At 38.1% G+C, this 12,467-nt stretch overlaps 1 protein-coding gene across 1 annotated transcript in view; it reads right to left on the bottom strand.

Moving 5' to 3' along the window:
• Window positions 1-522: 522 nt before the first annotated feature.
• The window catches only part of GALNT3 (polypeptide N-acetylgalactosaminyltransferase 3), a 44,782-nt gene continuing 32,837 nt past the window's right edge, over window positions 523-12,467 (bottom strand). Inside the window, exons 7-11 of the mRNA XM_039495658.1 lie at window positions 11,953-12,153; window positions 7,555-7,686; window positions 6,459-6,560; window positions 2,180-2,332; window positions 523-1,569 (exon numbers count right to left, since the gene is read on the bottom strand). Of these exons, the coding sequence (XP_039351592.1) occupies window positions 1,447-1,569; window positions 2,180-2,332; window positions 6,459-6,560; window positions 7,555-7,686; window positions 11,953-12,153 (711 nt within the window). The 3' untranslated portion in view covers window positions 523-1,446. The remainder of the gene's footprint in view (window positions 1,570-2,179; window positions 2,333-6,458; window positions 6,561-7,554; window positions 7,687-11,952; window positions 12,154-12,467) is intronic.

Genomic DNA, 12,467 nt, shown 5'->3' with positions numbered 1-12,467 from the left:
AGATCCTTTTGTAGCTCTTCACAGTCTGCCTGTGTCTTAACTATCTTTAGTAATTTTGTATCATCTGCAAGTTTTACCACCTGACTGTTTACCCCTTTTTCCAGATCATTTGAGTGATATCTTTCATTTATGAAAGGGGCAGTACAAGTAGTTGCAAGGGGAAATTTGAAGGAAAACTCTGATTTAAAGGTGTTTAAGACCAGTTTATGTAATCAATTACCCAAGGGAGAACATTGAAAAAATACTGTACTTCTAAAATACTCACATATGGAAGAATATAAATAAAACTACAGCTGTTCATCACCAAACTATATTTGCAAATTTATTTTCTATTAAAAGGCAATATTTCATTATAAAATTCTGTAAGGCAGTTGGACTCTCCTGAATGATTAAAAACAGAAATCAGACACTCAAGGGAAAACATAAAAGGAATTGCATCCAGGCATTAGAAACCCATAAAGTATAAACTACATGAATCACTAAGACAGGCAGACAAAACAGTAACATTTATTGACAGAATAAAAGAACAGTAATGAACAGAGTGCTAGCAACAAATAGTAGGTTTATGTTCTGCAATTTATTAAAACCGACAAGTACAAAAAAATCTTCAGTTTAGGAAATCTGTGACAAATGCTGGCAAAAATGGTAATGTGTATTGGATTCAAATTAAAAAAAGCATTAATACCAGGACAATACATATTTTCCATTTAAAAATATATGAATTACATACTTCTGAAGGATTTTTTTCTTGTATTCATCAAAGATTGATGTGCTAGAAATTGAGTGGGTTAAGATTTCCCATTGGCTTCATTTCTGGGTCCAAATATTGTTTTAAGTGTGTAAAATTGGAGAGAGAAGTGCTAAGAATGTTTTTAATTTTTTCTTTTCTCATTTGCTTTTCTTTAAGTGAAACTGTCAGCAGAAAAGTCAAACAACTGACTGCTAAAACAGTATTATCACTTATAAAGGCACAATAGTTTCCAGACACTGTACGAAGATCCATCTCCTAACCTTCATTGACCAGTTTTTCTGCAGTCATTACAAAATGAGAATATATAAAACCCTACGTTTTATCCCAAAATAGAGGAGATTACAATATCAGTGGTTAACGTATATAAAAAGCTAAGCTTATTGTGGAAATTACATTTCCAGCATATTGTAAACATTTTTCCTACCTGTGGAGACCTCAAAATATTCTTTGGTATTTTCTACACAGACGCTTAAGGGATCTTTGCAACTGTGCAATTTTATACTTTTTTTAAATAAAAAAAAATTACTCTTGGAATATTTTACATTAGCTAGCTTTGCATCATTTTAAAAAATGAAGTGTGCATATATGGTCACAGTTTTAAAGTGGATATATCCTTTTCACAAGGCAGATGGATCCTTTTAACAAAGCGGATGTATCCTTTTAACAAAATATTTACTATTTATAAGTAGCTGTACTTAATTGTTTTGGCCAAAAACCCATTTTTGGAATAGATCTGATGGATTACATGATACCAAACTTGGATGTTCTCCGTTTCCTGTTAGGCATGTATTTAATGCTGCATTATACAACAGTTGATCCTAGAGAGGAGAAGGGAGGAAAACAAAACACAACAGCACACAGAGTAAGTTTAAATATTTGTTTGTAATTTTTTGTGAATTTACTGCTAGTTTTTTAGGGAAGGGTCCAACAGGTAAACTCAGAGACTGAAACCCTATTTATTCAAACTGGTAAAGCACCATGCAATGGCACAACAAACTGCTCCATACTGTCCCACAAATTTATATCAAGCTGTCACAGAGGGGCAACTTCTAGGGATGAAAGAAAAGTCCATTCTCTATGCCCAGTTGATCCTTGGCATTTCAGCCAAGAGAGTTCAACATGGGTGCTAACACACCAATTGTTTAAGTTTTTTGTGATGTGGACATTTCTCCGCTGGAACTGGACTGAGGCCATCATTTTACATTTGCCACAGCATAGCCAACATAGAGTGGGCTGTATTTTAATCTGCAATCTAAAGGTGAAAATGTCTATACACATTTTTTTCCCCAGAGCTGAGCTATCCATTCTTGTCTTTTGCTATAAATAAAGTCATGCTAACCCTGTAGCAATTCATAATTGATCAAAAAATCTTTTCTTTAAATTAAAATAGATACATCTTTATTTACTGCATAAATTGCTTGGAAGTACCTTTCGAAGTTCCCACTTCTCTTCTCCAGGGGTGAATGTTTTTTGACCTTTGTAGTTACAGACCCGAAGCTGCACTGGTCCTTGAGAAGCATACAGACAGAGCTCCTTCTGAATGTTATGTCGAATCTCAGAGTGTTCAGAGTATTCAAAGTACTATATAAATAAAAATTAAATACATTTTTACATATATTAGGTGGGAACAAGCAACCACAGCAACTAAATTCATCCCTTGAAATTCCATGACAAAAACAAGTCAAGTTTAAAAAATATATTGTATCATTCTAGAGAGACAAGGTGGGTGAGGTAATATCTTTTATTGGACCAACTTCTGTTGGTGAAAGAGACAAGCTTTCAAGCTACACAGAGCTCTCGTCTTCAGATCTGGCAAACTAACTTGAAAGCTTGTCTCTCTCACCACCAGAAGTTGGTCCAATAAAAGATATTACCTCACCCACCTTCTTTCTCTAATATCCTGGGACCAACACTCCTACATCACCATTGCATACAACATTGTATCATTCTGTTATCTAACAGTTTAAATATAGAATCCAGGTTCAAATATTTATCATGCATGTTATGCAAATATTTACATAAGTAAAATATTCATATACTTCGCTTACATGGAAACTTACTAAGTACTACAGCTAGTATTTTTAATTATTACACAAAAAAAGTGTTACAATCTTAATTCAGCCCCCTGAATTATGATAGAATCTTTTATTACATGATCACGTTACTATTTTTCCATAGGACCCTGCCTCATAAAAGGGGCCAAATTAAGGTTGCATGCACTACTTTAATTTTAGCAATAAAGCATACATTTAGCACTTTTGATTACTTGACTTTTAATGTAATGTAATTTACTACCGTTTTTTTAAAAAGCAACTGAAAAAAAACAAATTTCATCACGTGGAAATGCATTGATTCCCACTTGGTTCATTAGCAGGGTTATAACCTTTATGTCCACAGCACAGATCTCAGCCACTTGACTTCACAGAGTAATTGATAACAATAGCAGATTGCTGTCCTCTGTGGAGGATAGTCACTAAAAGGATATGTAGGCACACATTTTGCCAGTGTGTTTCACAACCATTTGCTGACCACAGAGGAATGCGGAGATTCAGGAATCCCGGGTTATTATGGGAGTGTACTCTAGTTATTAAAAAAAATTCTGCCTATGTCCCCACCTAAAACCTAGCCCTTCCAGCCAGTGCTTGTTACAGTTCCAGCCTCCTCTGTTCTCATCTCCCTCATTATACCAGTCTGTTCATCAACACCAAGTCACGGTCTCCCTCATCCCTTCAACTTCAGGTCTCCCACACCCACATCTCTCCAAGGCTCTTCACCCCAGTCTCCCCCACCCCCTCCAACCTACAGCCCCAAGTTTGGTTCTTCACTCCTATGCACTCCAGTAAGTCAGCTTCCTCCTCATAGAATCATAGAATCTCAGGGTTGGAAGGGACCTCAAGAGGTCATCTAGTCCAACCCCCTGCTCAAAGCAGGACCAAACCCAACTAAATCATCCCAGCCAGGGCTTTGTCAAGCCTGACCTTAAAAACCTCTAAGGAAGGAGATTCCACTACCTCCCTAGGTAACCCATTCCAGTTCTTCACCACCCTACTAGTGAAAAAGTTTTTCCTAATGTCCAACCTAAACCTCTTCCTCTGCAACTTGAGACCATTACTCATTGTTCTGTCATCTTCTACCACTGAGAACAGTCTAGATCCATCCTCTTTGGAACCCCCTTTCAGGTAGTTGAAAGCAGCTATCAAATCCCCCCTCATTCTTCTCTTCTGCAGACTAAACAATCCCAGTTCCCTCAGCCTCTCCTCATAAGTCATGTGCTCCAGCCCCCTAATCATTTTTGTTGCCCTCCGCTGGACTCTCTCCAATTTATCCACATCCTTCTTGTAGTGTGGGGCCCAAAACTGGACACAGTACTCCAAATGAGGCCTCACTAGAGTACTCCTCCTCACTACCTGGTCCCTAGCAGGGGGAGAATACAGGGAAAACAAACAGTCTCCTTGCTTTCAGCTCCTGTACCCAACATCACAAATGCCCATGATCTCCAGGAGGAACAATTGCAGAGAAAGTCCTGTTCAGCCCCTGCTGACCTGGGATGCAGCATGCAGTGTACATGGAATATTCGCAGAATTTAGCTCACGAACTCCAACATATCTCTACTGAGGATATGCTTAACAGAGATTTTAGACGCTCAAAAGTCAGCCAAATTTTGGCAGGTTTTTACAGGGATGGTAATGGCACATCCCTGACATCAGTATGGCCTTTCCATATTTTACGTCCCTGCTCCAAAACACTGAGTTGCTAAATATGGAGGTTAGTATTTTTCCCTAATCTCTTTTTGAGATATAGCTGTACCATATTTTGCTGAAATAAAAAAAAATCACCTTGAGGCAGACACCCAGCATGGAAAATTTCAACCCAAATCAATAAAGTTCGGCAAAGTTTATAAGCAACAGAAAATGCATTGTTCTATTAAGAAGTGCTGAGCATCTTTAACTACACACATCACTACCAGCACCATCTAGAATAAATACAGATCTTAAAAGAATTTTAACAAGATTCAGAATATTGTGCTTGAGCAGAAAAAAAAGTGGAATTTTGCTTCACTTCACCAAGACAACGTGTTAAAGTAGATATGGCAGACTATGCCTTTGTGTGGCAGATCTTTTAATACCATGCTTTTGTACCAAGGCTGTGTAAATTGCTAAAGAGATTAATATAGAATCATAATCCCTCAAGTAACAGTGAATGGGATACAAAGGAAAATGCTGTATAATAGGAAAGACTAACATAGCAAGTCAGCTAGCACAGGTCTATAACTGCCCTTTTCTCATTTAAATTAATAGGGAAAATTTTCATTTACTTTAATGGTGCAGGATCAGACCCCCTAGGTTGTGCAGCTGTTAAATACTGTTAACAACTGAACATACCATAGATAACATCCAATGATTTTACTGAGAAAAAGAGGAAGAGAGAATTATAAAAAAAAAAAAAAAAAAGATTGATAAAAGAAACAGGTATCAAATCAGCAGTGAGAGAACTTGTCAGTTACAACTATTTTTATTCAACGTACTGATGTTTACAATGTTTTTAGTAACATTTACTACTAATGACTGTGAGGCAGCATTTAAGAAAGCAGCATAGACAGTTCTTTTTTTGTTTATTTTGTTTTTTAACACTACAGTAGTGGCTAGAGGACTCAGTATCAGAGATGCACTGTGCTGTATGCTGAACAAACACACATTAAAAGGCAATTCATGCCCCAAGAGCTGTGTGTCAAGGAGAGCTCCTGTTGGGAAATTCAGCAATTTAAAATGTTATATTTCTCAAAATGCTAGATTTTTATTGGCACAGGGCAGACCACTCTGACCTCCCACTATGAGGCTGTAAGTATGACAGGGCAGGTAGTTCAGGTCTGGCTGTTCGATCACCCACTGACAGTTTCCCACCGGCATCCTCCTTGACAGCGTGAGTCCTGGTGACAGAGAAAGAAGCAGTAGGAGGAAGAATAAGAGAAAAGAAGAATCAAGATAACATTTACAAAGGAAAAGTGAGGAAAAAGAAGTGTTTCTGTAGCTGAGAAGTCAAATGAGGAAGAACTGCAAGTTGCATGACAGAGCAGTGACCTGGTGTCATGTGGCTGAGATATCTATTCTGTGCACTATCTGCATGTGTCCAGAAATTTTTTCATCCAACTGCCCCTGTAAAGTTCACTAAGGGAAGGCTTACTGAGTAGCCCAGACTCATAAATGGAGGTTCAATTCTTCCTGAGAATATAGTTATACTAGAAATTTGCACCAACAATTTTCTAAATTAAAAAAAATGGTCCTCTGTAATACAGTTTGCAATTTTACAGTGTCAGCTTCTGCTATTATAAGTGAGGATACCCGAAGCTATTTCTTTTAACTAATTTCAAACCACTTCTATGGTAAAAATACCATTGTATGTGTATGCAATTTCTCACTTGCATGAATGTTCCTGGGTATTTGGCTGTCTAAAGTTACATGTACAGTTTTTGTGCAAGCAATTTTGAATATCTGAACCATAACAGTGAAAGATCACAGAAACTTCCTTGCAATTTTTATATTTACTGTCCTCTCATGCAAGAATAATATAGGTAACAAAAACAATTAGCTTATCTTCATATTAAAATATGTATGCCAATACTACTAGAAGGAAAATTAAGCTTTGCATAGGGATATGTTACATCTGTGTGGACCAGTTGTGAAAGAAATTAAGTATAACAACATTTTACCTGGTTTCCCCCAAGTCCATGACAAGTATACATAATTAATGGTTTGCCACCATGGTTATTTTCGCCAACATCTAGACATAGACGTCTACCTACATTTTTTAACTGAAGAAAACACAAATTATTTTTGCATATAACTAAATTATTTAAAACTTGCCAACAATTAAAAAGAGTAAACAGCTATTTTACTTAAAGTTCTGTCTTTAAATGTACAACCCTGTCCACACAAGAAGTTAAATCTTTGCTAGACTAAACCTCATTATTGTATTCTGATAGTACCCACAATAGGTTAGGCATTGTCCACACACTCAGGAAGACATATTCTCTATTCTGAACAGCTGGCAATATAAGAAGGCAAGCAACCTATTAAGGTTGTATGAGAAAGCTAAAACAAAATAGTTTACAATAAACATTAACTACTCCCAAATGCACCTGAACTTAGCCAATATTCGTATGCTAATATCTTATATGACTATAACACATGAGGAGTAATATGGTGCAGGAAAACATAGTGGCAGGAAAACAAGGTGGCTGAGAAAGAATCCACATGCAAGAGACAGTGTGGAAGGAGCCAAAGACAGTTGTAGGAAAAGCTAAAACAGAATTCTAGCACAGTTTCCCTCATCAGTTTGAGCAGGGATTTCTCTCTGAAAACCACATTATAGACCATCTAAAGTTGCATTTATACTGACAATTTCTGGAAAACCTCTCACCATTTAACTAACACTGCTGCAGCAGCCACTTCAGTGCTAGAAACTGTAGGAGTACTAATGTTACTACCATCTGAACAGAGTTGTGAAATCAGTCAAGTAAAAAGTGCACTTGTGGAGCTACATCAGTGCTAGTCATGAGGGAGATTTTCATAAAAAATACAAGTATACACAAGGTTAAAGAATGAGTCTAAAGAATGTTCTTCTAGCAAAATTTGGAGAAAAGAATTCCCACACTAGCCAGGGAAATTCTAGAATCATGCTAACAATAACTGAATTAAAGTTGCTAGTACTGTTGTTTATACTACTTTAGGGTTGAAATCAGGCAAACTTCAGTGGTAGGATTATATAGTGAAACAGAAATTAACCAAAATTGGAAATGCACTCACAAAGCCAGATAATGGAGGATTCACGTCTGGTACATATGCCTCAGGATAAACATTATTTAGATACCAAGTAAAATTTTTACACTGTAGCCGCTGCCTTAAATCAAGTCTTTTTGAGATGTCTCCAAATGTGCTCTGTTGGGAAAAAACACCCCAAAACAATAACAAATCAGATTTATATAACTGTCTGGGAGATGTGCTGGGGAGTAGCACTAAACAAGTGTTTGAGTTTAATATTTAAATCTAAAAGAAGACTGGCTTTAAACAGAACACAGCAATACATTTAATCATTTAATACATAAAATTGCATCTATTAGACTTATAGAGACAAAGCACTGTTGACCTCTTGCACACACTTCCAACTGCTACAGGCAGAGCAAACCTATGCTTCCTCTGAAGCAGTGCTATAGGGGTCCTCAATGGCAACAGGGAGCAGGGAAACACAGGAGCAGGGAAACGTACTACTGATTACATTAAGAAAATCCAACACATTATGTTAGGTTAACAATAAATTAGTCTAAGTATAAATGTGAGGCTGTCAAAGTAAGGCAATATAGTGGAAGACACACGCACATATGCAGTGCAGCTTAATGCTGTGTGTATGTACTGTTCATGAAATAAAACACAGCATTAAACTGCTTCTGTTCTGATCTCCGATATAAAACTAATGACGGAATACCTTCTGTTCGTGGCTAAGCAGGGAGTGCTGCTGTCAACCTGCGAAGGCGACTCTAGTGGGGCATGCATAGGGTTAATCTTGACTTGGATAACAGAGTGCACCGTGTGCTTATAAAATCTGCAGATGACACTAAATTGGAGGAGGAGATGCAAGCACTTTGGAGGACAGGATTAGATTTCAAATGACCTTGCTAAATTGGAGAATTGGTCTAAATTCAACAAGATGAAATTCAATAAAGATAAGTGCAAAGTACTTCAATTAGGAAAGAAAAATCGAATGCACAACTATAACATGGGGAATAACTGGCTAGGTGATAATACTGCTGAAAAGGATCTGGGGATTATAGTGGATCGCAAATTGAAGAAGAGTCAACAATGGGATGCAGTTGCAAAAAAGGTTAATATCATTCTGGGGTGTATTAACAAGACTGTTGTATGTAAGACCAGGGAGGTAATTGTCCCACTCTACTCAGCACTAGTGAGGCTTCGGCTGGAGTACAGTGTCCAGTCCTGGGTGACACACATTAGGAAAGATGTGGACAAAATGAAGCAAGTCCAGAGGAGAACAAAAAAAACAAACAAAATAAAAAAACTTTTAGAACCAACCTATGAGTAAAGGCTTAAAAAAAACCCCAAAAACACTAAGCACATGTTTAGTCTTGTGATTGAGGGGAGACATTCTAACAGTCCAAATATGCGTTAAGTGCTGTAACAAAGAGGATGGTGATCAATTTTTCTCCATGTCCACTAAATTAGGACAAGAAATAATAGGCTTAATCTGCAGCAAAGAAGGTTTAGGTTAGATATTAAGAAAAACTTTCTAACTATAAGGGTAGTTAAACTCTGGAATAGGCTTCCAAGGAATCCTCATCATCAGCCTAGCATCTGAGTGAGGGGGATGTCACCACTTCCAGAGAGCCTCCCAGTTAAGCACTGCCCAGAGCCCGCCTCACCCCCGTCTGGTGCACCAACCCACTGCCCCCTCCCACACCCAAACTGCTGCTGGGGAGGGAGGGTGGCCCGAGACTGCCCCAGCAGTGGCTGGTGCGCGTGGCGCAGGGGCTGCTTGAGCTGCCCCTGCAGCTGCAGAAGTCACAGAAGTTCACAGAATCTGTGACCTCCATGACAAACTTGCAGCCTTAGTGATGACTTCTCAAGGTCCCTTCCAGCTCCACATTTCTATGAGTCTGCAACCATCAGAATCAGAAACTGTATAGGAAATGAGAGAAGACTCTTTACCAGGGGCCCAAATAGGTTTTTGTTGTGTAAGGGATAAGAGACAGACCAACTGGCTGAAAGGGAAAAGTAGATGTTGTATGATAAGTAAAGTCCAAAGCAATACTGAATGGCAACAAAATTGTTGCTGTAAGACCCCTTCCCCTCTTCAGCTCTCTCTCTTCAAAAAAACCACACACACACACACACACACGCCTGCGGGCACATGTGACCTAAGTATTTGTATTTACTATGGTAATCACATAGTAAATGTGGTAATCACCTGTTTGATAAATGTAATTAATGTATTGGCAATAAGTAAAATGAACAAGCCACTCCTGATAATAGCTGTAACCAAGTGCAAGGAACAGTTTCCAGCTATAAATCACATTTCTTGGGATCAAACAACAGAGGAGGAACACAAAGCCCAAATGAACCTTAGAACAACAGAATAAAAATTAATTAGTACAATGAATAATCAGTTTCTTTACAATATGCAATTAGCTATGAAGGTTGTGTTTTAAATAGAAACCCATGTGTTAAAATAAAGGGATATTGGACCAAATTCATTCAATAGTCAGTGGGGCTACATCAGGGATGAATTTGGCCCAATGTTACTAACCATGGTTCAACTTACAGCCTAAAAAGGTACACATGGACAAGATTCAATCTCACACGAGATACTTTGTTAAAAAACAAAATTAATAAATGTGAAAATGCATCTAAACAGATTACTCTATTTTAGACTTTTACTGTATATTTTGATGTAGTACAGAGATTCTCAAGCTGTGATCCAGGGACTGTGGAGTTCACAAACTACGTCTAAGGGGTCCGCGAGAGACAGACTGAAAACTGACTGAACAGAATTCAACTATATATACACACAGACAACAGATTTCCAAGGGGTCCGGACCTTCATTTGAATTTCCAATGGAGTCTGCACCTCCATTTGAAAATTTTTAGGGGTCTGCAAATGAAAATAGGTTGAGAACCACTAATGGAGTAGATATGGTAGAAAACAATTTCAATTAAGTGTCAGTGTTTCTTCTGTCTCAAGGCAAAGATATTTCAGTAGCCTGATGGTTGTCTGATAAATTTCTACTGGCACTTAGGTGTAGTTTTTCTACCAACTTTCCCTTCACAAATCATTTGCTTAAAAAAAAAAATTGCTTTATAAAAAAAAAATCACCAAATTTTTACCAGTTTCTAGCATTTTCATAAAAATATGCCAATTTAAATTTTTTTTTGCTTGCAAATGGCTGTCTCAGCTGTATTAATGAACAAAAACTTTTTTGTGATGTAAAAATGGAATTATGCCATTTGGTAAAATGAAAGGCCTGCAAAAACTGTTTTTGAGATAGCAGAAAAAAACATGAGAGACAAACAAATCAATTTTTTCACTTTTTATTACTCCAACAAAAACATGTTTTTGGTAATCAACATTTTTCAAACAGCTCTTAGATAAGGGGTTGAGCCCCATCAAACAGGTGATAGGCATAAGAGCCAATTAGTGCACCTGTGATTGATAAATTAATTGTCTCCTGGGCTGAGGGTGCAGACTTAGATAAGGAGCATTAGGCACCTGAATCATATAAGGAATCCGAGGAATTTCAGTAGAAAGAAGACTGGACTCTCCCATGGAGAGAAACCCACAGGGGGACAAAGATAGGGTTTAAGCAGGCAAGAGGCTCCACAGGGAAGAGGTTAGGTTCGGTTTGGTTCCTGTAGGGGAGGTTCTAAATTAGGGTAGTTAAAAGCACTTCAATGGAGTGAAAGAGGGATTATTTCAGAAGTAAAAGGAGAAGCTGGGAGTATCTAGGAAGAAGCTAGGGGCCTGAGAACCAAATGGAGGCTGTGTTAAGCACAAAGTGTGGGGAAACAGCACAGGAGGCTTAGAGGTAGGAAGTGGTGCAGGAAAACAGTAGCATGTCTGAAGGAGCACAGCTAACTGCTTCATACAGGGTCCCTGGGTCGAAAGCCAGAGTAGAGAATGGCCCTGGTTTTCCCTAGCAGCCCCTGAGGAAGGGGCATGAAAGCGCAATAGAAAGCATTTTAAGCCCAGGGTGAGACTGAAGACTGACCCCAAAAGCCAGGCTTAAGAATAACCCCAAGAGGTTTTTGAACCTTGTTGTTACCCTGGAAGGGGACTTGGCTGGAGGACTGAGCCACAGAAGATCCAGTGAGAGGTATAATAGTCTACAGGACAGGCGGGTGACAAGGATCCTTTGCAGCACTGTACTCTGACACAAAGGTGTGGTGAGTACCCTACCTTACAAGCTCTAATTATAGGTCTTTAAAGAGCAAACAATCAGAATTCAAGAGAAAGTGAAACGCCTATCTTTATTTACTAGATATTTGAGCAAACAAAACATTGTCCTGCCTAGTACTTTTGATTAGACTATCTAGAAGTCTTACATACTTCTGTCAATAATTAACTTTTGCTCACCAAAATTTCAATGCAGCAAGAGTGATTTCTAATACACCACCACCACCACCACCACCACCTACTTGTTTCACAATTTTTGCTGCTTCTATGTTTCTCCGGTAAAATATTTCTTTATATTCATCCATCCAGACTTCTGCAAGGCGAACTTGATTACGTGTGATCACTTGAGTGCCTTTTGGAAAAGTATGGGGGCTCTTGCTGCGAAAGACATGGCCAACAACAGAGCAAGGCATGATCTCCAATTGTCCACCACATTGCCATACCTGGTGATAGTATTTTTGTATAAGTCCATTGAAGTTAGAATTTTTACAAGGTCTAAAAACAGCATCTACTTTACAATTTTAATGTTTCATCTTAAGCACCCAAGTAAGCGCTCTAGTTCATATTGCGTTAGAAAATGAGATTTGTTAATCAAAACTCAAGTCCACAGGTGAATGTTGGAAGCATAAAGTTTGGATATCAAATCCAAACATACTTTCTTACTATACTGAACAAGCCCATTATTTATTCTATTATTTTCTGCTCATAGGTTAGTGATAGCTCAGTCTTCATGTTCTTTCAGTCCTTGACCTCTCTG

The sequence above is a fragment of the Mauremys reevesii genome, linkage group 11 (genome assembly GCF_016161935.1).
Source record: "Mauremys reevesii isolate NIE-2019 linkage group 11, ASM1616193v1, whole genome shotgun sequence".
Taxonomy (NCBI): domain Eukaryota; kingdom Metazoa; phylum Chordata; order Testudines; family Geoemydidae; genus Mauremys; species Mauremys reevesii.
This window is presented reverse-complemented; position numbering and strand designations above follow the sequence as displayed.